The sequence below is a fragment of the Oncorhynchus clarkii genome, chromosome 12 (assembly GCF_045791955.1).
Source record: "Oncorhynchus clarkii lewisi isolate Uvic-CL-2024 chromosome 12, UVic_Ocla_1.0, whole genome shotgun sequence".
NCBI lineage: Eukaryota > Metazoa > Chordata > Actinopteri > Salmoniformes > Salmonidae > Oncorhynchus > Oncorhynchus clarkii.
Window position 1 is genome coordinate 78,807,807 of NC_092158.1, and position 27,506 is coordinate 78,835,312.

The 27,506-nt window shown below is 44.5% G+C and overlaps 1 protein-coding gene across 2 annotated transcripts in view; it reads left to right on the plus strand.

Moving 5' to 3' along the window:
* LOC139421408 (netrin-1-like) overlaps nt 1-27,290 on the plus strand; it is a 48,132-nt gene extending 20,842 nt beyond the window's left edge. The window contains exons 3-8 of one of the 2 annotated variants that reach the window (XM_071172274.1): nt 7,914-8,102; nt 12,423-12,572; nt 13,743-13,796; nt 19,107-19,181; nt 24,541-25,261; nt 25,326-27,290. In XM_071172274.1, the coding sequence (XP_071028375.1) occupies nt 7,914-8,102; nt 12,423-12,572; nt 13,743-13,796; nt 19,107-19,181; nt 24,541-24,860 (788 nt within the window). In that variant the 3' untranslated portion in view covers nt 24,861-25,261; nt 25,326-27,290. Of the gene's footprint in view, nt 1-7,913; nt 8,103-12,422; nt 12,573-13,742; nt 13,797-19,106; nt 19,182-24,540; nt 25,262-25,325 lie in introns of those variants that run through there. The other variant, XM_071172275.1, reaches the window with a different exon arrangement.
* The last annotated feature ends 216 nt before the right edge of the window (nt 27,291-27,506 follow it).

The window sequence follows — 27,506 nt, forward strand, 5'->3', positions numbered from 1 at the left end:
TGATATTTTGTATGCAGTAGACTGGCATCGTTTAGGCCAATTAACACCTGGTTTTGACAGTGGCACCAGTCACCAACCATCACACTGGATACATTAGCATTCACTAATGTTACATTATATTAGCTAATGTTATGCTCAGAACAGGAGAACCACGGTTGAATTCTGCCTTCGTTCTTAGAGCACGGCTTGGCCTGACATTGGGTGGCTGTTTTTGTTGAGACGCCACGTGCCCGGTCGCCAGGCAACCGCTCTGTTTTACGAGGAGTTACTCACACAAAAGCAGGGGAGGCCTGATTGCTCAGCTAATTGCTCTCCGCCAGAGATCACAGAGCTGCGCTCGTAAAAAGAGAGCGCTCCCCATGACATCACTGCGTAGCGAGGCGGAGGGGAGATGCCTTCCCAAACTGCCTCTGTGTGAGAGAGAGCCCACAGGGAGAGAGGGGTAGGGTGTCCCACTGAGATGGGGAGCAGGGAGAGAACACACACACTGCTATTAAACCTGCGTTAGTAGTGGGAAATGGGAGCCCATTAGGGAGGCTTTCTTGTTACTAAACACGGCCACAGGGGTTGGTGGTGTAAAGGAGATCCTATTAGTCCTCAGGCACACAGTGCTGCTCAACATACTTCACTTCTGACATTTTGCTGCCAGGCCAAAGGGCCTTTTTAAATGATTGTTGTTGTAACATAGAAATTGGGGCCACTTGAGCTAGGACACATAGGGCAAGTGTTTTTCAGACTTTCTGTAAAACACAATGTACAGTCATTTAGAGTGCAAGTTCTCATTATGGTACACTATCATAGTCAGGGTCTGTCATGGTGTTATAAAACATTTGTGTTGTACTATACCTCAAAGTATAGGCAGTCTGATTCAAGTTTGATTGTAGCTTTTCATGACCGTGTAGTGGCTACTGAAGTTTACGTTTACCTTCAGTAGCAGGTCTTTAACAATCTTCCTGTTGTATTATCTTGGCAAGAGTGATAGCTTAAAGCTGGAAGGTTATCCTTGGGAGTTTTCCCTATAAGCTTACACTCTGACTTGGTTTAAGGCAAGTAGTTACTGATAAAATCAGCATTTACCTTTCTGAAGACTAAAAAGGGCTGTATTGACCCATGCATTGTCTTTTGACATAAGAGGATGCTTGGGTCCTTGGGTTGAATGGAAAAGCATCAGAATCAAAACCACCATTTCATAACACAAAAATCCAATACATTAGCATGGCTTATCTCTTCCATCTTCCATATCAGGGCACAAAGTGCACCCTTGTGTGGTTTGGCAGGTCTTCAAAGGTTAAAGGTGAACTGAGTGATTGATCATCGTGTCTCACTCAGTGTTGTCATGGTAACCAAGCACAAGCCATAGACCCCCAGGGATTAGACATGTTGCCACTAATTGGCCATCCTAATGACTTTAGTTTGATAACATCTCTGTAGTAAAATCAGGCCACCTGGGCTCATCTGCTTCCATCATCTCTACCCTTTAAGCCAACCATGTCGAAGTGTGAAAAATAACTGTGTTGGTCAATATGCAGTATTTCCAGGAACTGACCATTAACTGTCACTGTGGCAGACCCTCTTGTCCAGTTCTTCCATGTTCTTCATGGATGAGCAATATTTCCATCAATGCCTGTGTGCATTCCTTCTAAAAGAGAGAGCTACTGAATGCCGAGTGTCAGTGGTATGGTGTGAGGGGCCACTAAGGGGGACAATGCAGATGTTAGACCTCCCAGCGTAGAGAGGTCAGAGTTTCCATTCAGTTCCTATAGCTGAGGAAGGAACTGAGACAGGTGCTGCTTCCACTGCAGATGAACCCCAGCCCCAGGGTTGTTCATCACTGCATCCTGTTTAAACCTCCTCCCTCACCGCCTCCAATGTGTGTTCTCAATAAAAACAAATCACACATGCTAGAAGTCCTCGTGTTGAAACAGTTGTCTGTCTCAACCTGTCAGCTCTGCTCAGACGGAGTCTTTATACGCTCTTTATCTGCACTCTCGCTTGTTTATTTATATGTTAGCATTACGCCAAGGTGACGGGTTGCTATGGAAGAACATCAGGGCCGTTGGCTGAATCAGTCCTCCCAATATGAGACGTTTCACCCCAGCTTTTCACCCCAGCTCAAGTCATCAAAAGCATTCCGGAAACTCGTAAAATGATTCATCATCTGGATAGCTCGTTCCAAAAGGCCTTTGTTGTTTTTTCTCCCTCTTCAAAATAGCAGCTGCTCCAGCACTGTGCAATCAAAATATTTATTGCAGGAAAATGTTGAGTTTGTCTGGGGCTTGAAGCTAAGAGCATAAGGGTGACTGATCTAACGGGAGTGCCCCACAGAAGACGTTCAGGGGCGTTTGTACCATTAAAGTCACGCAGTATGTATCAACAGACCAAATGCACAGTTGGATCTTAATTCTGTTACAAATCCCTTGGCCCAAAGAAATGGAGGCATATTTCCAATAATGTTTCGAGGCATGTCTGCTGATTTTTGGCACCAAAATGTATAATATATGCGTTTCTCTATTAAACCAGATATTTATGACAATGATGTATTAGAACTTCATAAGAGTAATGTAGGAGTGATTTTCAGCCGGTTGTGATGGCAACATATTGTATCATCCACTTAAAGCTATTGCTATAATTCTTAATGAGCCAAACAGTGACTTCCATGTCCCTCCCATTGATGCCGATATGCTGTAATACCATAGGTTCTCATCCTTAATAAAACATGACCATTGATTCATTATGCTTTCATAAGTCAGGCATGCTATTAGTCACTTGTCATTTTTATTGATTTAGTTAAATAGTTACTTGACTTAACTATGACTTCATATATTACAGTTCCATTGCGATTTGGATATTTATGGGGGAATGAGTGGGAACACTTTGATTTCATAAGTGCTTTATGAATGTTAATGAATACTTGTGACTCATTTTCTGAAGCTTCACCCACACACCAGGCAGGTGTTATGCAAGTATTATGCAGGCATCATGTAGGCTCTGTAACAAGCACTTTGAATGAAATGTCACAAGTTTATTTTTCTCTAATTTCAACTGAAACCGTTTATTGGTCTAACTTCACATGATGCCAGGATTTGTTTTATCAGCACATTGAAACACATGCTGTTTAACAAACTGCATATCTCATAAAATGTCCTATAAACATGTGCAAAGTATGCACCTATTCTAATTGGGAAATTACTAGGTTCCTGAGGGCATGGCCAAACAAGACTTCAATAAACAAGACTTCAATCTCTGAGTCTGTAGTCTCTCACAGTTAGGCCTTATGCACAGCCACCGCACCGGGAGGTTTACAGTAACCAATGTGGTAGACTCTCACAGTTAGGCCTTATGCACAGCCACCGCACCGGGAGGTTTACAGTAACCAATGTGGTAGACTCTCACAGTTAGACCTGATGCACAGCCACCGCACCGGGAGGTTTACAGTAACCAATGTGGTAGTCTCTCACAGTTAGGCCTTATGCACAGCCACCGCACCGGGAGGTTTACAGTAACCAATGTGGTAGACTCTCACAGTTAGGCCTTATGCACAGCCACCGCACCGGTAGGTTTACAGTAACCAATGTGGTAGACTCTCACAGTTAGACCTGATGCACAGCCACCGCACCGGGAGGTTTACAGTAACCAATGTGGTAGTCTCTCACAGTTAGACCTGATGCACAGCCACCGCACCAGGAGGTTTACAGTAACCAATGTGGTAGACTCTCACAGTTAGGCCTTATGCACAGCCACCGCACCGGGAAGTTTACAGTAACCAATGTGGTAGACTCTCACAGTTAGGCCTTATGCACAGCCACCGCACCGGGAGGTTTACAGTAACCAATGTGGTAGTCTCTCACAGTTAGACCTGATGCACAGCCCCTGCACCAGGAGGTTTACAGTAAGCAATGTGGTATAGGAGGAAAACAAACCCAGCGCTCAGAAATATCAACCTATTAAAATCAAGTGTTGTCATGGAAATACTGCATTCCTGGATAAAATAAATACCTATGTGAGAATTCTGTTCATTGACTACAGCTCTGCGTTCAACACCATAGTGCCCACAAAGCTAAGCTAAGGACCCAGGGACTAAACACCTCCCTCTGCAACTGGATCCTGGACTTCCTGACAGGCCGGTAAGGATAGGCAACAACTCGTCTGCCGCGCTTATCCTCAACCCTGGGCCCCCTCAGGGGTGTGTACTAAGTCCCCTCCTGTACTCCCTGTTCACCCAAGACTGCATGGCCAAACAGGACATCACTGGGGCCAAGCTTCTTGCCATCCAGGACCTGTATAATTAGCGGTGTCAGAGGAAAGCCCATAAAATTGTCAGAAACTCCAATCGCCCAAGTCATAGACTGTTTTCTCTGCTACCACACGGCAAGCGGTACCGGAGCGCCAAGTCTAGGACCAAAAGGTTCCTTAATAGCTTCTACCCCCAAGCCATAGGATTGCTGAACAATTAATCAAATGGCCATCGGATTATTTACAATGAACCCCCCCCCCCCCCCCCCCCCATTTGTTTTTACACTGCTGCTACTCGCTGTTTATTATCTAAGCATAGTCACTTCACCCCAACCTACATGTACAAATTACCTCAACTAACCTGTACCCCCGCACACTGACTCGGTACCGCCCCCTGTTATTGTTATTTTATTGTGTTTATTTGTAGTATTTTTTACTTTAGATTATTTGTTAAATATTTTCTTAACTCTTTCTTGAACGGCGCTGTTGGTTAAGGGCTTGTTAAGTAAGCATTTCACGGTAAGGTCTACACTTGTTGTTTTCGGAGCATGTGACTAATAAAGTTTGATTTGATTTAGATACCTCGGAGAGAATGTGACAAGTATATTAATCTCCTAAGGGCACTGATGTTGTGTTTTTCTCAGATCACTGACAGGGTGAGGATGAGAGGCTTGTTTGGCTTGGCACACAGCATCCTCTCATAATATGGGCCACTATCATTATGGGCCTTCACTGACTGAGGGACTAATTGATCCCGGATAAACAATAATTCACTGGAATTCCTTTCCTCTTCATCCTTGAACAAGCACAGCATTCCTCTCAATACAAATCACACAACTCCTCTGTCTGCGGCCTAGGAACACAGGCAGCCGTGTACACAGAGTGTTTGGTTAACATCAGACACCTGGTGACAGGTAGGTTATGTGTGTCTGTGGCAGGGAGGTGCTGAGTCCCTGCAACAATCCAGAACCTGCTATCAATACAGGGCATGTATGGCCTTGAGATTCTCTCACAGAACACAGAATATTAATCCACCTACAGCGAGCTGTGGGATGACTCATCATGTCAGCGTCTCACACCTACCATGTCCTTCACAATGCAGTATTACAACACTTGAAAATAAATAGATTGAAATGGTGTACCTCTAAGTATGTTCGACAGTTCTTCGAATAACAACAAAAAGCCCCTACGTGTAGGCTACACTGCCAGGTAGGTAGCCACTGTCTATTATTGATGTGAAACTACAGAAATCACATTTCCTCCCGTAATTTGACAAAGTTTAAGCTCTTATTGAACACATATTGAAAACTAGGGAGATTTTTGTTTGTTTCTTCACTTGTTGTTTTGTTGTCAGGCTTCCCAGTTGTAAACACAACAGTGTGTGTGATAGATACTGTGAGGGATATTTTGGGCTAGCTGGTCTAAATATAGCTTATCAGTACTTGAGTCCTTGGCACTGAGGGACAATTAGAGGAGTGATTGGAGAGCCGGCCAGGGAAGTGTGTATGAGATAGCACAGCGCTCATTAGGAGAGACTGGGGAAGTGTGTATGAGATAGCACAGCGCTCATTAGGAGAGGCTGGGGAAAGCCAAGGAGATAACGCTTATTAATCACATGATGCAGACATTCTCTCACACACACATAGACACCACACACAGTGGGTCACACACAGGCTGAAGCAGTATTGTATACACACAGACCGCACAAAGACGTGCTGCTTGTCAAAGTAATAGGAGATTTGGCCTATATTGCATGCAGAATGCATGTGCCCAGATACTTACCTGGTATTTCTTATCTCTCAACTTTCATCTGGCTCACTGTGAAGATTAAAGTTACAGTACCAGCATACAGGTAACTGCCAAAATAAAGGAAACACCTGAGTAAATGAGGGGTACAAAGTATATTGAAAGCAGGTGCTTCCACACAGGTGTGGTTCCTGAGTTTATTAAGCAATTAACGTCTCTTAACGTCCCATGCTCATGTATAAAAATGCCCACTTACCCATTATTTTGGTTACCATGGCTAGAAGAAGAAATCTCAGTGACTTTAAAATAGGGCTCTCAAAGGAGCATAGGGGGTTTAAAGGGTGTGTGTTTGTGTGTGTGTGTGTGTGTGTGTGTGTGTGTGTGTGTGTGTGTGTGTCTCAGTTACCAGACCTCAACCCAATTGAACACTTATGGGCAATTCTGGAGTGGCGCTTGAGATGCGTTTTCCACCACCGTCAACAAAACACCAAAGGATGGAATTTCTGGTGGAAGAATAATGTAGCATCCCTCCAATAGAGTTCCAGACACTTGTAGAATATCTATCTGTTCTCAACGCCCTTGACACTTTATGTTGGTGTTTCCTTTATTTGGGCATTTTTCTGTAGGATGTTTGCCTCTGGTAAGAAAACTAAGAGCATTCCATTCCATTTCCCATTCATAAAAAATCCCATTACATTTGTACTCACACGTCCACCCAAAGTGTAGATAACATCTGGGATAAGAAGGCGGTAAAGAGCAAGGGGGAGAGAGAGGGAAGGGAGGGGGGGGGCACGCTTCAAAGCTCCGGGGGTCTGGTGTGCCCTGAGTGTGCTGATCGGCCCTGGGGTTTGAGGTGTGATAAGCCCATGACATCTGCCAAACACCTCGGTTTGTGTGTGACTGTGTGTGTTTAAGCCCCAATTTAGAGGAAGTAGCTCTGAATCCCACCCACCTGGCAACCCTGGTCCCCAATGGCAGGTGTGAGTTGGTTGGTACGTGATTGGGAGTGCTGATGAACGTGTAGCATATGTGCCCTTATCACTCAGATCTTGTGGCTATAACCGTAAGGCAGGGTGCACTGATGGAGAGATTATCCACAAATAAGAAACCATGCGGGCTTCTCCTCCTCCAGCCCTATCACAGCAGTACGTGTCTGGATGAGACTAAAACAGAAAAGCTCAAATGCAAGCCAAAAAATGGAAGTTCTTTCACAGTGCTTTGGAAGAGAATATCACTAGAGCAGAGGTGGAAAGTCCACCCTGGCTCTAACGCACAGAGAGAACTGATGAATAAATCACCCAATTTAATTGGGAAGTTATCCCTCATAATGTTATGACAATAAAACAACTAAGAAAGTTAGTGAAGGCTGCGAGATCTGTGGGAAAGGAAATCTCTCTCCTGACGTCACTAGGGGTCAGAGGTCAAATCTATAAGCAGGTGGAGGGGAAAGGAGAGCGTGGAGTCGGACTACACCATTTACTCTTAGAAACTGGATCGCTCACGGCCTGGCCAATCCATCTGTTTTCATAACTCATTGTCTACAAATGACATGTCTGACCAGAGGACTTTGACCCACTGATGTCATTAAAGTAACAGTAACTTCAGGGTCTCCATACACTACAGCTCACTAGCTGTTTTTTGGTTCCCCTCCACTAGACTTTTGGAAATTGGAAAGTAACGTGGTCAACACCCTACTGTGATATACTGTACATGTGAATGAAATTGCTGAGTTCATCAGTTTTCAGTTCCAGCTTATGGAGCACTGGACTAGCTGAACTACAAGGTTGCATGGTGGGAGTTTTTTTTTGTGTTGAGTGTTGAGGTTCAGGAGGCCAAAGTTTTCATTAAGTGTACTCAACACCTGTGTAAAAAGCATGCGAACCCACTGACCTCTGTGTTATTCACCCCCTCGCCTTCTCTCCATCTTTCTGCAGCCTGCCACTGTAACCTGCACGCCCGGCGCTGTCGTTTCAACATGGAGCTGTACAAGCTGTCTGGGCGGAGGAGTGGCGGAGTCTGTCTCAACTGCCGCCACAACACGGCCGGACGCCACTGCCACTACTGTAAGGAGGGCTTCTTCCGGGACATGTCCAAGGCCATCTCCCACAGGAGGGCCTGCAAAGGTACAGTTCCTGGGCTGGGTGTCTGCTGGGTGGGCTACTCAAAATGGCTGCATGACACCCAAACATCACGCTATTTGATATTCTGCTTCGGTTTTGGACTTTCTTGACGTATGTTGTTGGAAAACAAGTTGAATTGTTCTGCCATGATATCTACAAATTATCAGCAGGAAACAAGTCTTCCAACTATCTTTTGATAACTTTATTGCGTATTACTTTCCAGTACTTCACTACTATTTATTATTATGTGAGACAGGTGAAAGATAGTTGTAAAGACAAAAGCTCCCATCTTGCCAGTGTGAGTGTTGCTGACCTGTGTGATTCTGGTATTTGGAGTCTAGTGGGAATTCCATGACAACACAAGCAAAACAAACTGAGTGATGTGTGAGCTGATCCGCTGTACAGTTGAGTGGAAACAGATCTCGCTATCAACCCCATCCCCACACACACACACTCACAGGTGTGAGCACATAAGTCAGGTTTGAGTCCATGCTGTTCAGGATTAGTGTGTGAGGAGAGAAAAGCTTCACTCCCTCTGTCTCCCTGCACCGTGGGGAGAGAAGCCAGGCTCTGAGGCACTGAGCAAACAAGCACCTGTCACTCACACAAACTTACACGCGCACACACGCACACACACACACACACATATGTGCACGCACACACAGACACACATGCAATCACACAAGCACCAGCACAAGATGAGGCAGGTTTGAGTGAGTGGATTCATAAAAAGCATATTTTGCGCATTTACCTCAAATGCTTTAACTTCTACCTCTGTTTCTTGTCCAAGTCATAAGTTATCTCTCTCAAATAGAGGTTACAGGTTACAGTAATAACAGCATTTCTGTGGACAGAGCCTTTGAAACAATGTAGTTGAAGTACCTTTATCACTAAAGCAGGGGAGGATCCCAACACTCGGTCCCTAGTGACCACATTTTATTCTACTTTATTTGCTTAACTTGGAGAGCTATAATGAATCGCCCTACATTTCTGTGAATTGTAACGGGGGAGGTGGAGAACAAAAAGACGAGTGGCTAACAATAGAAGTGAGGTCTGCCATGGAATGCAGGAGTGCAGGAGTTGATTCAAACAGTCTCTTTGAACAAGCCCTCAGCATCAGATCCACCAACATCCCACATTACCCTGAACTGGATGACTTCTAGTCTTTCCAAAGACTTATAATACAACAATATCCTACACTCTTAGAAAAAAATTGTTATTCGGCTGTCCCGATAGGAGAACGCTTTTTGGTTACAGGTAGAACCCTCTGCAGAAAGGGTTCTTTCTACCTGGAACCGAAAAGAGTTCTTCAAAGGGTTCTCCTATGGTGACAGCCGAAAAATAGTTTCATGTTCTAGATACAGTAGCACCTTTTTTTCTAAGAGTGTAATATCCTCCTTGTATGAAAGACAGAATATTGTTTCAAGTCGTTTGTTTTCCAGTCCGATTACAGCATCTCAATGTGCTGTATTACACTGGGACCCAGCTAGCGCTTCAGTGACAAGTGAGTGACTCTGTGCAGACCCGCATATTGTGGTCTCCAACCACAGCCGTGGCTGCATTCCTATTGGCTCAGAGCGGGTTCTCAGAGTACCTATTCTCCAGTGCCCTTCAGCCTGGTCCACCACTAATTAGTCACAGGAACTTCAACATATTACATTTCCTACTACAGACCACAAGGGACCTCCACTCTTAACTCATACTGACTATTCCAAGTCTCTCAGAGTGAAAGTATCAACACAGTCCACCATCATATAAAAGTCAGCCACTTACTCAGACTGTTTTGGGGTCGTTTCACAGTGGTGGCTGTCAGAGTTCACACCGAATTGGAGTTCAGGGCAAATGTAGTTCATGTTGTGCTGTTGTTCTTAACACATTTCATGGATCTTTTGCACTTCTTGAAAGTGACTAATGGTTGGGAGCATCATTGTTTCACTGCACGCTGCCAGTCCAAACATTTTTACAGTCTATATTTGGGATGCAGTCAAGGGCGGGCAGAGGAGGAAGCTATGGGCAGGTTAGTGTTACAGAGTTTCTCTCCTTCCTTAATGCGCTAACCACATACAGCAACCTGTCTTAGGCTTTCTAGAGGGCTGTATCAGTAACCTGAAGGCTTCCAGCTCTGCCCCAACTTTTACTCTGTTCCATACTCTGGGATCAAACCCAAACAGCCTGATTGCTGCGCTCTCCTCAGGTGACAAACTCAGCGCTTTGTGACATCAGTTAGGGCCCATGGTATTTATTGTTCAACTCAGCCAACCATCTCGCTCTGCTGTTTTTGGACAGGAAACACAATGCTGTGCCAACACAGCCAGGAGGAAGTCTGCTTTCAGTCTCCAACCTGAACCCCCAAAATGGAGGATCACCACTCTCTGAAAGGTGGAGGTTACAGAATAGACCCCTCCGCCTTATAAGCCGAAACACCGGCGTCTCCAGTGGCAGTGTGGAATGCCTCATGTTTTATTTCCCAGATTAACGACTTCATCCCTCATCAAGCGCAGTGTAAACACGGCTCTCAGAGCACAGCGCGGCCCCCGGCGGCCCCCAGCTCTAACGGTTTGTTTTATTCCCAGTCCTCTCGTCCGCTCCGCCATATAAGCCTTTCACCGGGCCCAGGGAGCCCACAGCAGTGGAGCAGCCACACGGTCCACTGAATTACACTCCCCCTCAACCTCTCAGCAACTCTTTACCTAGGAAATTAATTAATGTTTCCAGTGAGTTCCCAGTGTAGCACTCAGAACATTAAGAGCACAATGCAGTGGTTTGAGCTCAGAGGAAGAGGACTAGATGGTGGCGGACGGATTGAGTGGAGACGCAGTGGTGCATCTCTATTGTGATGTGTGGTTAGTGGCATCTCTAGAAGTAATATAAAGAAACACAAACAAGAGTTATTTTAATGTGGCTTTCAAGTACAATCCCTTACAACCCCTTAAGAAAGAGACACACATCTTTAGAATACACATGGATGTTACCCACATGCCATCGGGAGGGACAAGAGTGACCTCATGTTTTATTTGACATTTTTTTGGTCCCACCCTGCATTAAAAAGTCATTTGTAAAGGCTATAGAAGATAATGCCCATTAAATCAACAGAAAGCAAGATCAAGCCTACAGTTTCAGTCCATATACTGTAGTTTAGAATCCTGTTTCTAAATTAATGGGACTATTTACTGTATTCCTGACGTAAGAACCACAATAACATTCTGGCTGGTAAAGATGGGGGACTTTATTAGAAACATGACTTTTCATTCATACCCTTCTTGTTTTTTTTTGGACAGGATTATTTTATGCTGATTTTATTATACCTCAATAAAATGTGTCAAACAAACTTGGCAAAATGTACTTATACTGCAAATTGAGTAGAAAGAGGACAGAAAAGTTTTCGTTTTTTTATTTAACAAGTGACTTCTAATATTGATGAAACCCGTTGAATCCCAGCTAATAACACCCAACTCCAGCCTCTGTTGGACCGCTTAAAGCTATTTTCAAATGACTCTTCAGCTACATAAAACACATACAACTCTAATGGAGAGAGCTGGGCTTCCACTTCAAACACAGGCTTTATGGTAAACGTTTGGCAGAGCACATGCACAAAACCCAAATTCTCACATTTAATGTGCGATCCTCCTGACTAACAACTTAAACAGATGGCTTTGATGTGTGTTCCACTCTCCCATTAATGGGGAACATTATTCAGGATATATTTGCGAGGAGCTCTTTGCCAAAAAGCTTTAGATTGTGAACTCAATCTGAGAGGAGCACAGGCTCTGCTCTGCCCGCCGTGGATCACAACGCTCCACAGAGAAAACACAAAGACTGGTCACACACGGCTTAAACACACGCACGGCTCATACGCACGGCTCACACGCACGACACACACACACACACACACACACACACACACGCACGACACACACGCACGACACACACACACACACACACACACACACACACACACACACACACACACACACACACACACATGCAGGTGTAGTCTCAAAGTGCTAACAGATATTATTTGATCATGTAATATACTGTTCCTCAATACTCATGCCTGATGGCAAGGCCTATAATCATTAAGGAAAAAGGGAGTAATTGTAATTTGTTTGAGGTCCCAGTCCCCATCTGTGGTGGCCTGTGAGTCACTTTGAGCTTGTTCAAAGCTTACTTTGAAGTTCAGAGAGTCAACATTGGAGGAACGAGAGGCACAGGGAATTGAGAAGGATGCCTTACGCCTAATTGGTTTTAAACCAATACTAGTGAAGACCGAACAGATTTCAACTCATCTCATCTCTGTTTTCTCCTGCTCTTTCCTCCTGACAGCGTGTGATTGTCATCCAGTTGGCGCAGCCGGCAAGACCTGCAACCAAACCACCGGCCAGTGTCCCTGCAAGGACGGCGTGACCGGCATCACCTGCAACCGCTGTGCCAAGGGCTACCAGCAGAGCCGCTCTCCTATCGCCCCCTGCATAAGTATGACTTGCCTCAGTACTAAGAGAAATGTCCTCAGACAGACCACACAAGTCAGCCCAACCATAGCCCAGCTAGCAAAAACACTGGCCCCATCAATAGGAGTAGTCGCTGACAAGTACTCTATCGCACCAAAACCCATGCTTGTTATGCAGGAATTCATGGCCTGAGTTCATTTCATTTTGTTATTTCCCCCTGTTCCTTTATTTCTTTGGATGGATATTTTACAGTTAGACCAGAGCTTAAGTAAACAGGGCATAATGTCTAAGCTAACATGGCCTTGTGAGTCGCAGCACCGTTAACAGCCCATCTCCCTATAAATCCACCCAGCCGGTCCAGGGTAATGATGACTGATATGTTTATTGGCAGTATCAGCAGCCCACAGATTCCAGCCTCTCGGCGATAAACGACACCTCCATACACAAGATGGGCTAATGGGTGGCTAGCACCGCCAACACAGCTGGCATGACCAGATAAGAAACCTTGGATGGCTGGGACACATAGACGTTTACAATTGGCCACCATTTATACAGTCGTTTCAATTGGTGACATTTCCGATAAAGTTGTATTTGGAAATTCAACAAAGCCATTGTGGAAATGGAATCAGTGTGCTTGGCCAGGATCCACAGCGATAAAATCAATCTGTTAACCCACTGGAATAGGATTTCCTTCATTTCGTTGGGAAAGTAACAAATGTAGTGTAAAAAAAAGATGGAGGAAATGGGGGTCTTGAAAATTGAGCTGAAAATATTTGGTTTCTCGTATATTTTCGAGCTAATATGTTTTAGGTTTAATAGCTTAATATACATTTTTTTGTTATATCAAACTTCCTGACAACTTCAATTTTAACAAGGCCAGGGGCCCTGGCTCTCTGTGCCTTACGATACAGCATGCCACGAATACAAGAGAGTGATGGGAAATTGGCTATTAATGTGTATTCCAAGCACAATCTCTGTGTTCTAATCAGCAATCAATAACATGACAACCTATTAAGGAATATCTGAGAGTATATCACCAATGCTCTGAGGTTCATTTAAGCCCCAAGGAAGGCGAGCAGGAAAATTGAACTGAGACGTTCTAACAACTTTGCTCCTTTTTTCCACATATGAAGCTGTCAAACTGAGTAGTGATGTGAAATGTCATTATGTTTGTGCTGTGGTTTCTCTGTTGCAGAGATTCCAGTTGCATCGCCCACCTCCACCTATACCAGCTCTGAAGAGCCCTTAGGTGAGTTTGTGGCACTGCTGAGACGTGGTATCCACAGGGTATGGCAATTATTAAAGCATAGCATAACAAATGTATTGTATTTTAGTATGAGCACAATTCATATCATTCCACAGTTTCTATTCCACAGTTTCTTATTTGGGTTCAGGGCCACCTTCAACATTGTAGTATTTTAAGGGCCACCTTCATAATTGTAGTATTTTAAGGGCCACCTTCAACATTGAAGTATTTTAAGGTTCACCTTCCATAATTGCAGTATTTAAGTGGATGTGTATGTGTCAGGAGATGTTAAATCCAGGTTTTTGGTCAGCTCTCTCTCCCCGGCCTCCCATTCTGTATTTCCACTCAGCCTACAGCCCATAATCTGATTGCATGCTTCATTTGCACCAGTTTGTTTTCCAATCATCTCTCGCTGCGCTGAGAGGGAAGAGAACCCTTCCCTTGCTCACTTATTTACAGCCCTATTGTTGAAATGCACAGCTCTGAGTCTGCGTGCTATAGTGCAACACTGATTTGAAGTGACATACCACTGTAACATTTAGCTCATACTTTCAGTCACTGCTCAGTCCAAGCGTGTGGGGTAGATCCCCTGGCATGCGTATGAGGAGAAAAGGAGAGGCCTGGAGCAAAGTATTGGTCTCTAAAACCTGTTGCCTAAGCCAAATTGTTTTTGGTCCAACTTCTACTTAAGTGGATACTTGCATGCCAGCAGATACCCATAGACTGACAGTCATTGCTCTAATGCTAGTTAGCAATGGCTCGCGAAACCGCCTCTAACTTCCTTCTTACTGGACACAGAGACATCATTTGACTCTGGGGAAGTAGAAAAAGGGCCTCATTGCCCAAATCCCGCAGTATTCCTTTAAATTGCCTTCCATGTAAAACATATAGGTTCTGTCACTTTTGATCATTAACATGGGACTAACAGTGTGGCTCCACATATTTCACTGAGCTGAATGGCCAACCTGCTACATACGTTGGCAACCAGCTGCAATGGGGTTTGGAGTCTTGTCAGGAACCCCGCACAGACACCACCCTCCAAATTAAGAGTGGTGTGGAGAATGGTAGTGGCCCCGCTAGAGAGGCCACACAAAGGGGACATTTGTCCTCCCAGCAGGGACCAGGGCCTTAATGAGAGCTGTGGGTGTGATGGCCAGTCCTGGGATTGTGCTGCTGGGCTAATGGGCAATGCCAGCTATCAAAGGGAGGTACGATGAAGGCCTCCAGGGGCCAGGGGGGCGCCCGCCCTAGCCACATTTAAATGGAAATCAGGCGTGGTCGATATGGACTCGTCAAATTAATTTACTTTGGGATTTCCCTTCCCTTTTTCATTTCTACACCACCCCGAAAGCTGCCAGGCGTTTCACTAGAAATGTTTTCTCCACATACATGCACTTTCTCCCCATCCCCCTGCCCCCACCCCAATCCGCCTTTTTGGGGAGTGCGTTTTTTTCTCGCTGCGCTGTTACCCGGGCAACCTCATTCACACAGAGTATAAAGGGAAAGAAAGGGGAGGACTGGACAGAGGGCTGGAAGAAATAATGAAGTTTGTCCATATTCAGGCAAACTGAAAGGTCCCCTCTCTCCTAACTGCTCCCCCTTTCCCCCTGGCCGACCAGCCCCCCCCCCCCCCCCCCCCCATAAAAGAGCATGGGGCTTATTACACTAGGAGGGGGAGCAAAACCAGGAGATGTTCTGGTTCCAATTTGTGTCAGTCAGTGGAAAAGTGGGAACAAACCATTTCCATTTTCAGTTTGGCCTCTCGTCCCAGACCCATCTCCCCCATTACAAAAGGTGCCTGGCACCCTGACAACACGACAGTCGGCGGACATCGATAAAGCCTCTTGGCACGCCTGCGAGCCCAGGTCAACACAGCCTGGTGTCAAAGGGATAGCACCAGACCCAAAAGCAATTAATCATAACTATGAGCTCTTTCTGGCCACTGGTTTGCAGCAGGCTCCTCTCAGAGGCCACAGAGAGATCGACCACAGAGAGATCGGCCCCGGCCAACGTTAGAGTATTCTCTTTCTCGCCTCAAGTGGATTGGATACTGCTTAGGCCCCTGCTAATTTTTGTTAGGCTACTAGCTACAGTGCCTTGCGAAAGTATTCGGCCCCCTTGAACTTTGCGATCTTTTTCCACATTTCAGGCTTCAAACATAAAGATATAAAACTGTATTTTTTTGTGAAGAATCAACAACAAGTGGGACACAATCATGAAGTGGAACGACATTTATTGGATATTTCAAACTTTTTTAACAAATCAAAAACTGAAAAATTGGGCGTGCAAAATTATTCAGCCCCCTTAAGTTAATACTTTGTAGCGCCACCTTTTGCTGCGATTACAGCTGTAAGTCGCTTGGGGTATGTCTCTATCAGTTTTGCACATCGAGACTGACATTTTTTCCCATTCCTCCTTGCAAAACAGCTCGAGCTCAGTGAGGTTGGATGGAGAGCATTTGTGAACAGCAGTTTTCAGTTCTTTCCACAGATTCTCGATTGGATTCAGGTCTGGACTTTGACTTGGCCATTCTAACACCTGGATATGTTTATTTTTGAACCATTCCATTGTAGATTTTGCTTTATGTTTTGGATCATTGTCTTGTTGGAAGACAAATCTCCGTCCCAGTCTCAGGTCTTTTGCAGACTCCATCAGGTTTTCTTCCAGAATGGTCCTGTATTTGGCTCCATCCATCTTCCCATCAATTTTAACCATCTTCCCTGTCCCTGCTGAAGAAAAGCAGGCCCAAACCATGATGCTGCCACCACCATGTTTGACAGTGGGGATGGTGTGTTCAGATGGATGAGCTGTGTTGCTTTCACGCCAAACATAACGTTTTGCATTGTTGCCAAAAAGTTCAATTTTGGTTTCATCTGACCAGAGCACCTTCTTCCACATGTTTGGTGTGTCTCCCAGGTGGCTTGTGGCAAACTTTAAACAACACTTTTTATGGATATCTTTAAGAAATGGCTTTCTTCTTGCCACTCTTCCATAAAGGCCAGATTTGTGCAATATACGACTGATTGTTGTCCTATGGACAGAGTCTCCCACCTCAGCTGTAGATCTCTGCAGTTCATCCAGAGTGATCATGGGCCTCTTGGCTGCATCTCTGATCAGTCTTCTCCTTGTATGAGCTGAAAGTTTAGAGGGACGGCCAGGTCTTGGTAGATTTGCAGTGGTCTGATACTCCTTCCATTTCAATATTATCGCTTGCACAGTGCTCCTTGGGATGTTTAAAGCTTGGGAAATCTTTTTGTATCCAAATCCGGCTTTAAACTTCTTCACAACAGTATCTCGGACCTGCCTGGTGTGTTCCTTGTTCTTCATGATGCTCTCTGCGCTTTTAACGGACCTCTGAGACTATCACAGTGCAGGTGCATTTATACGGAGACTTGATTACACACAGGTGGATTGTATTTATCATCATTAGTCATTTAGGTCAACATTGGATCATTCAGAGATCCTCACTGAACTTCTGGAGAGAGTTTGCTGCACTGAAAGTTAAGGGGCTGAATAATTTTGCACGCCCAATTTTTCAGTTTTTGTTTGTTAAAAAAGTTTGAAATATCCAATAAATGTCGTTCCACTTCATGATTGTGTCCCACTTGTTGTTGATTCTTCACAAAAAAATACAGTTTTATATCTTTATGTTTGAAGCCTGAAATATGGCAAAAGGTCGCAAAGTTCAAGGGGGCCGAATACTTTCGCAAGGCACTGTAACTTCCTTCAGTGACCTCCTTTTGTGAGTGACCTTCCCAACCCTGAGTGCTGACACAATGGATGCCAGGACTCTGACAGGCTAGATATTCTGTGTGGAGAGGTTGGAGGAAGAGAGTGGGAGTGAGCTAACAATAGGATCTGTGGAGAGGTTGGAGGAAGAGAGTGGGAGTGAGCTGACAATAGGATCTGTGGAGAGGTTGGAGGAAGAGAGTGGGAGTGAGCTGACAATAGGATCTGTGGAGAGGTTGGAGGAAGAGAGTGGGAGTGAGCTGACAATAGGATCTGTGGAGAGGTTGGAGGAAGAGAGTGGGAGTGAGCTGACAATAGGATCTGTGGAGAGGTTGGAGGAAGAGAGTGGGAGTGAGCTGACAATAGGATCTGTGGAGAGGTTGGAGGAAGAGAGTGGGAGTGAGCTGACAATAGGATATGTGGAGAGGTTGGAGGAAGAGAGTGGGAGTGAGCTGACAATAGGATCTGTGGAGAGGTTGGAGGAAGAGAGTGGGAGTGAGCTGACAATAGGATCTGTGGATAGGTTCGAGGAAGAGAGTGGGAGTCAGCTGACAATAGGATCTGTGGAGAGGTTGGAGGAAGAGAGTGGGAGTGAGCTGACAATAGGATCTGTGTAAAGGTGTCCGCATGCTTCCCATCCTAAACTGTCCCGAAAGGTTTGTGCACATATACTGAGTGTACAAAACCATAGACTAACCAGGTGAATCCATGTGAAAGCTATGATCCCTTATTGATGTCACCTGTTAAATCCACTTCAATCAGTTTTTGTGCACTCAGTGTATTATGACATTTTGTGACGTTTTTGTTTGTTTTGGTCTTCGGCAAGGTTTTTTTCCTGGCTGTTCACGCACTCCACATTTTTTCTCGAGGCTATTGCAAGTTCGGTAGCCGAAGTCTACGCCCCTTCGTCGGTCATTGGTCAACAGTAGGGATTCTACAATTAAGTGTTTGTCGACATTCAATGATAGATGACTCATTTTCATGCACATTTTGTTTGTTCACTTGAGAAATACTAAACCAAACAGCTTATTTAGATGTAAAATAGTGTGACTAAGATCACCTCAGCAAAAACGTCAAAATGAATGACAGATTTCTTGAGTTATCTTAGACTAATTATATATTTTATATAATTTTATATATTATATATTTTTAGGAAGTGTATACTGGCTACGGCGCCTCAAGATGGACAAACAGTACTATTGCCGCTTTTTCTCATTTTTCAAGCGAAGGTCTTATAAGGGAGTATGTGAGCACACTCATTCTGTTCGCCTACTAGGCGCCAGCCGAACCGAAGCATGCGGAAGCCTTAAACCTCCACCAGCTCCACAGGGACACCATAACAGCATAACAAGAGACAGTGTACCATAAGTACACTAAATTGGCCTGGCAATAGATGTAAGCTTTCAACCCCTTACAGTGGGGGTAGAGTGTAGACCCTTGGATGTACCTAAAAGGCTTTTATTAGATAACATAATTGAGGTCAGTCCGTAAACCATGAGAGAGAGAATGTTTAAAATCTAGATGTTTGTGATATGTTGGCTGTGCTGTAACCTAATTCACCCATTATTTCACTCGCTTCCACAGATTGTGATTCTCACTGCAAGGCAACCAAGGGCAAACTGAAGATCAACATGAAGAAGTACTGCAAGAAAGACTATGGTGAGACCACTGTGCAGGAATTATATGCCCAGTCGTCGGCCAGCGGTCGAGGGTCAGATGTATTTATTAATCACAGGCATGTCCACTCCCAAGCCCCTCTCTGTGGCTTATTCACGCTCTCAGGATTAGAGTCATTGCATCAAAAGGAAATGGTCTCGGAGCTGAGCCCAGGGGACCCCGCTGATGGACAGGCCAGCCAGTATTAGACTGAGGAGTGCTGCTTTCTGGGAAATAAGACATGATGGAATGATGGAATTCAAAAAATATATGTATTTCTTGAAGGTTATGTTCAAAACCAGACAGCTTTAGACTGTGTTGAAACACTATGTTGAAACACTATATAGTAACATATACATATATCTATCATCTGTAAGCTAGCCACACAAAACCTATGTCTCACATATCCTAACATCCCTGCACTGACATACACTCATTACTATGTGAGATTCACTGGACGTGGGGGGAGCTGGACAGAGAGAAGAGTGTTTGCTGGGGGCATCCTCACCGCAGGGCCTCTTCTTTTATCACCAAAGATAGAGATCAGTGGCATCAGTGTCTGGGCAGAGAAACAAAGGGATTATTCAACTCTTACCTCTACATCTTGAGCTCATATCAGTTCCTCCACTCCAGCTGAAACTGTCCTCAGCGAGAGGTTGTGGCACGTTCTAGCCCCCCTATTGGTTTGGAGAGCTGCAAAGCTCCGCTCTGCCAGGCTTTAGATGGAACTATTTGGATTTGTTGTCCTACCTTGACGGATGTGTGTGTGAGTGTGTGTGTGTGTGTCTTAGGGGAGTTGTACCTCATAAAGAGAGGGCTCTGAGCTTCAGAGGGCCGCAGAACAAGCTCCCACTGAGTCCTCTCACAGTCCCTCTCAATTACAGCTAACGGACAATTTCCTCTCCCCTTCCACCTCCCTCTAAGCCCTGTGGATCTGCTCACCCTGGCCCCTGTCTATGGTCGAGGGCAATCCCTGCTCTCAGCCACCAGCCTCAGTAGGGTCCAGTTGTATTGCTCCATGGTGAAAGGCTGGTGCACCCTGGGAGCATGAGGCTCTGGCGGGGATCTGGCCATTAGGAATTGTCAGCAAGCCCCATATTAATAAAATTAGCCAAATCACACAACAAATATACTCTGTCATCAATGACTCCACAGGAGTTCATCTGCATCTGAATCTAAGTGAGTAATATGAAAACATTCATGTTCAAGCCAAATACAGGTATTTACATAGCTTGCTATTTTAGAACGGTTTCACAAATTAAATAACTTCTGTAACTTGAAGCTAAAAGGACATTTGAGTTTGATGATGGATGATGCTGGACTTGTATCATTATATTCTGAATCAGCACCAAAAAACAGCACCACTAGATCTAAAAATAGAGCAAAAAGAATGAGAAGGGTGGGGGGGTAATGTAAGAGAGACAGTAGTATTATTAGGGACAGTCCATGGATCATATCATATAGTGTTTCATTGTGCTGTCCCACTGTGTAGCCTCCATATCTCCATATGGAGAGTGATTCCCTCGCCTCTGAGGGTTTTCCATTCCATTAATCACAGTAGTATTATGGTGCAGATCTCCTATCAGCAGATTCATGTCTGCTAACCACCGTACAAATCTCCCCAACCGCAGCAGCAGCACAAACCCTGAGGCACGTCCAGCACTCTGCCAGCATTTGAGAAGAGATCGTACTCCGTATAGCCAAATACCCTTTATAAAAGACAATGCAAGATCTCTTAGACTCCTGGAATGAGACCTAACTGTACAGTAGGCCTATATCATATTGAATATTTTGGTCACCAATTCCTCTGTAGTTATACCCATTAAGTTGGTGTTCAAATTGTTAAGCCTTTGATTGTTAGAATTTATTTGTTCATACAAGACCGTATCTGCTATAATCAGGGTTTGGGGATAGTTCACCCATATTACAAAATGCCATATTGGTTTCCTTACCCTGTAAGCAGTCTATTGACAAGGAATGACTACAATCCATGCTTTGATGTAGTTTCCCTGGCACTGTTTTCTACTTTCACTGTTCACATGATAATGTTTTAGCATTTGTGGCACAAATCCCATTCAAGTCAAGTCAACTAAACCAAAGCATGGATTGCTGTGATACCTTGTTAATAGACTGCTTGCAGGGTAAGGAAACCAATGTGTCATTTTCTTTATTTGGGTGAACTATCCCTTTAAGACTTCAGTTCAGTGTTCTCTCTAATGAAACACATCCAGCTGCATTGGCCACACTGTTCCCCTTCATAGCTGTCACATGTCCAAAAGCCTCATCATCAATCATAGTTCATCAATCAAACAGAGCGATACATCAGAGACTTTTAACAAAGTTTCAATGCATAAATGGCCAAATGTTCTTCTTTTCTCAATCAATATTGTGCAACACAGAGAGAGACAATAATGTGAGCTCATTGTTTCAGTACCCCAGAAAACTGAACAGCCATCAGAATACATATTTTCTTTCATTTAATCTTGCTAGTCATCCATGAAAAGAACAGACGAATCTATAAATCACAAGACTGATTCATGAAAAGCAGAAGGTTGGTTTTTCAAGAGTTCATCAAAACAGCTGAGTGCAGATGATTCTCCTTTGGCTGAGCTGGGGCTTTATGAAGAGACCATTCCTCAGGGGGCTTTTCCTCTGCCTCAATCTAATTCATTTCTCAGGGCTGTCCCTGGGCCTTTGTGGGGTTCACAGTGTCTCTGTTCTTTGGGGCCACGACCCCCCTGTGTGAGTGGCGCTGCGGGCCTCCCGGGGTCACGGGAAGAGGCCCCCTGTTTAAACACAGTGGTGCACTCTGCCGGCTCGGAGCATTCCACAGGGCGCAAACAGGTGGTAAATTAGGCTGATGCTGACGGATTGCCACCCCGGAGAGAAAGAAATATGTTGTGTTTATTCATTTTTGTTTTCCATCGTGGCCGTAGCTACGGTGACGGCAGCCACAAAGGGTTATATTCTGGGCTGACACCCCTCCAGCGGGGAGGACAATGAATCAAAGAGCTTTTGCAGACGTTCAGGGCCAGCGGTGAAACGAAGGGTCACACAGCCCCGTCACCCGGCGGTCCCTGTTAGCTCACCCTGGGGGCAGCAGGGCCCAGATCAGTCACTCAGCTGATAACCAGATGGGACAGGGGCCTCCGTATTGAAATTAAACACGCTCTAATTTGATTAGAGCCCCCTTGTCGGCGGTGTGCGGGTCAAGCCCCAGCACACTACTCAGAGAGGGGACCCAGCGGGAGGCTTGGCTTCCATTGTGTTATTAAACCTCTCTCTCTCTCTCTCTCTCTCTCTCTCTCTCTCTCTCTCTCTCTCTCTCTCTCCTCTGTGCTACCCTGCTAAGATGGTCCAAGTAGTACTGATATTACCATATTGTCTGCTAACAAAAAAACAGAAGTTTAGTGTCCTAGATCTCCATTCATGAGCTCAATGCAACACCAGCCCCATGGGCGCTTTGGACTTCATTGGGTGAGGAGCAGGACTGAAGCATTGTGCAGAGGTGTGAGGACTGAGCTGCTTGGTCTTTCCAGCTAACATCCATGATTAGTACTGCATACTTTGGTCCCCTCATGGACTGGAATCTTAGTCCAGTATAACAGTATTTTACTATCTGCTTAGAGAACTACCAATTTCCTGAGCGGCCCATAGAGTGACAGAGGGTTCTGCATTGGTGTCAGACAGCAGAGAGCTGAGTCTGGTCCATTCACCCCGGGAGCTCGTTAGCCAGTCGGTCAGTAAGAGCGACCCAGAGAGAAGAGGGCTATCTCTGCTGGATTCTCACGCTGCTCTTGGATGGGGCTCTGGGAGCAGAACCCGGATAGCTCATGAGGTCGGAACACATCCCGATTCTTCTGGAAGCCTCTCTGTGGCTGGGAAGATAAATAGTGGCCCACTCCACCCCCCCACACACCCTTTATGTGTTTGGATGAAGGAGTAGGCTCCAGCCCAGAGACACATTGTTAATGAATGGCAGGACTGTGAGAGCGTGCTCTACTCAGCCCAACAGGCCTCCTTTCTTCTGAAATTGTGTACAATTTGCTCACACTAGCAGGGCCCCCCTTCCTGTTCTCTTAGAACGTTCCAGGCTGTTATGGGGGACAATCGATGCGGCTCGCAATAGAGAGCGTTGGCATTCAGAGAGAGAGACAAGGAGAAAAAAATACTTCCTGTGCTATTTTCAGCCACCTACATTTTTCTAACATTAGTACACACACAAGTGCGTGTGTGTATGTGTGTATGTGTGTATGCATTTGTGTGTGCATTTATTAGTGTGTTTGAAACATTTCACACCATCCACACACTGTTTCCCAAATTGAGTCAATTCAAACCATTGGGAATGGAAACTATTCAGGTTGGTTCATTTTCCCCCTACTTTAGTCCAATCGTTAATAGCACATTCCCAGCTAAACCACTTCACCTCAAGCACAGATTAGCTCCTACCCCAGTGAGTTCAGTTGTTTCCCCCTTGTTGCGATGACTGAGGCTTTTTTTGCAATCAGAGTGATGAAGTAATGGTAGATTTATGTGACAGAGAAATCCATGCAGGGGAGCTGCTGTGAGAGGGGGTCTGTATTTCTATCTGCTCTAAGGGGCCAAATTCTTGGGAGAAAGGTTGAATGGCTACCAGGTCCAGGTTGCTCTAGCCCAGGGTTCTTAAGATGTGCAGCGTCCTGCTTAACAGCTGAAAGGCCATTCTATCAAAAGCACAGGAATGGCGTTGCTTCAGAGCTTTTACCTCAAACAGATGTGGTATTTTTTTAGTAAAGGTTGAATGCTGCACTTTCACTGTTGGACTTTCTGAGTTGAACCCAGTATACCAGCCACTTCTTTTTCTCCAGGCTTGTCAGTTGAGGAAAGGAAAGCGTTTCTAAGGATACGTCCACAGCAGTCAAACATTACAGCCAGTCTCAGGGAGGTGCTCATTCAAATGTACTCAGCGGGCACCCATTGTCTTTACCCTGGGGAGCACTATGGCAACTGTTGCTGTAATACGGAGCATGCTAGCCAACACAACAAGGAGAGGTCAGGGGTCATGGCTGAGGGGAGGGACCAGGGGAACAATCCACACACTGGGTCAGCAATTCCTGAATCATACTCAAACATTGGAGCAGTTATTGGAGCTATAGTAAAACAGGACATTTACAGCTGAGGGCTCACCCCCAGGGCCAGTCTGGACCCCAGGAACAAAAACCCACAGGCTGATTCCCTGCTTATTTACCCTGTGTGTTATTAGGAGGATCTATGTTTTACTGTACATTCACTTTTAACTGGATCTCTTATACTCGAGAGTTGCTTGCTTTATTGTGACATTTTCTTATTCCCCCTTCACTCCTTCTTCTCATTGGTCATCCAGCTGTCCAAGTGCACGTCCTCAAAGGAGACAAGGCAGGGGAGTGGTGGAAGTTTACCGTGAACATCATCTCTGTCTACAAGCAAGGTGAACAACGCATCCGGCGCGGTGACCAGCTCCTGTGGGTGCGTGCCAAGGACGTGGCCTGCAAGTGTCCCAAGATCAAGCTTGGCAGGAAGTACCTGCTGCTGGGCACGGATGACGACTCCCCCGGGCAGAGTGGCGTGGTGGCAGACAAGGGCAGCCTGCTCATCCCCTGGAAGGACCTGTGGGGCCGGAGACTGAGGAAGTTCCAACAGCGCGACAAGAGGGGCAAGTGTTAAGAGGAGCCAGAGAGGAGAGAAAGAGAGGGGGCTCACCTCGAGTCTGAGGAACACAGGAGGAGGAGAAAGAAAGAGGAAACACCAGAGGGAGAGAGGAAAGAGGGAGAGGTGAAGTGAACAGAGAGAGAGAGAGAAAGTGACTGAGTGCTGCTGCTTTGAGTGGAAGCAAAAAGAGAATATTAGTTTTAGAAACATTCGTGTGAAGGAGCTCTTTTTACAGTTGTTGTTCTGTTTGTCCTTCAAGGTTTGTTTCGTTGTGGAATTGCAGAGTTTGCACCTAATATTTCAGATGAGTTACTTATTTTTTGTTTTATTCATGATACCATTATTTTTATATTTCCAGTTCATGTCTACAGAACATCAGAAAAAAACTACTGTATCACATATCTGTGTTTAAAGAGGCTCTTTTTTATATATATATATATATATATATATATATATATATATATATATATATATAAAGAGCCTATAAAGCCTATAAAGAGCCCACAATATATATATATATATTGTGTAAAGTTGTTTCTAGCAAGCTGAGGTGGCACGGCTTAAGGGGAATCTCTCTCATGTTTAATGAGTGGCTCCTGCTTGCCAGGCCTTGTCAAGATAAACTGTGTAAACTGCAAAGAGTGTTAACACGTTAAATTGATCATTTAAACTAGGTTTTACTGTGGTTACAGCGTATACTTGTAAAAATGGGAGAAAAAAAAAAAACAAGCCAGCTATTGCCAGTTACCTTTCTTCTTTAAGAGCTCCTCATGTGGTTGTTACCTCATTATTACTGCTAACTATGTAATCAAAATGAAAGTGCCATGAAGAAGTTGCTCCTCAGATACTAGCATAGGGAAAGAGTCTGTTAAATGATACATTTCCTTGCCATCCTGACAGTGTGGTTGTGACCTCAGCAAAATAAAAGTACCAGTAGGCATGATATAATTATATAATATTACTGTATTTAGACAGCACTCTGTTCTCAACTAGAGAGACTAAAATAGATGAGTTGACCGTGCACTTAATGTTTAGTCCTTTAGTATTCAACAGTATTCACAACATATAAGATATGTTCAGTGTTTAATGACACCTTGCAGGATACAAACTAACATACTGTATGGTTTTAGAAACATCATTAAAGAACTGATGTATGTCCATTCATGACTGTTCAACCTGAGACCACACATTTCACTGATTATGCGCTGCCTTTGGCCTTTGGTCCTGGAACCTGATGTCCACTGACTGTGTCATTGATTGATGCATTTGGTTTGCTATCCTGTTCACGTTTGTTAAAATACAAAGTACTGCTTGAACATCCCACTGAGCATTGACCTGTTTCTGCTGGTAAAGGACTGATCGTGGGGGGTGGGGGGACATTCTGAATCACCTCACCTCATGTGGTTTGATAAGACCTATCAAAATGAACCTACGTTTTGTTAAAATAATAGATGCATGCTGACTACTTAGCTGACTAAGCTAACCAAATGGTGGACGACAGTATGTACAGTATGTATACGCTGTACAAAGATACAGGCATTATGTTGTAAAAGAAAACCTGTGGGGTGATGACATATCACAGGAGTCAAGCTGTGTGATCAACACACTGTGTCAGCATCTGATTCTCACTTCAAACCTTGCAGACATTCCATTTTCAAGACGTTACTTGGTACTCAACAAAAGGGGCGACCGGCTGCTTAAATGTTATATAGCTGTATAGTTTGTTACTATTTTTTGTTAAACATTTACTAGATGTATGTCCATGTTTTATTAACCAGAGTTTTAAATACCATAGGCTTAATAAATGGGTAGACAAATAAATGAAAAAGAGGCAGATTTCTCTTGTTTACAAGTTATGCATACCCAGGAGTGTATTTCAGCAGAGAGAGGCTTATCTACAACCTGTAATAAACAGTCCCAAACATATTTGGGAAATACATAAACACACATAAATGCAAGCAAAGGCACACCTGCTCACACACTTTTTAAAACATATTTGTATGGACATTTTTATTGCAATCCATTTCAAATGTTCTTGTGCCAGTGCATCCATCTCTGGATCTACACATATCAAAGCTGTCAGTGGGTCCACTGTGTAAAGTTAGACCAGTTTTCCACACATTTGGAGAATGATACTCAGTCATGACCAGATATCTGCTACAAAAATATATCTGAATGTTGCTTGTGTTCATACTTGGGCTTGTAAATGTTGTTTAGCTTTGTCCATTGCAAAAGTTTGTGTAATGTCCTGTAATGCATACTAATATATTATGTTTATCACAAATGAATATATTTAATGACACATGAAACAATGTGGCTTTTGTTTTTGCCTGTTTTTATTTTTGGTTACTCTTTGCTTTGGATAATAGACGGCTGTAATGAAAAAGTAAAAGACTGTAGCTATTGAACAGCCTAGTAAATCTGAAATAAAGCTCTGTAAAAGTACTTGTGGACTTTCAACTGTTTCTCATCATCTCATCTGTGTCTCATTGGTAGTTCTGTACTTCAGTGAGTCATTTGGGATTGACATGGGCTAAATGGTGTGGCCCAATAAGACCGCAGTCTGTCATTACCCTATGAGACTGCATCAGCCTCTGTCTGTTTTCCTCCTGCAATAACAGTGAATTGCAGTTGGGAAAATTAAATTAAACTTTAAGAGTG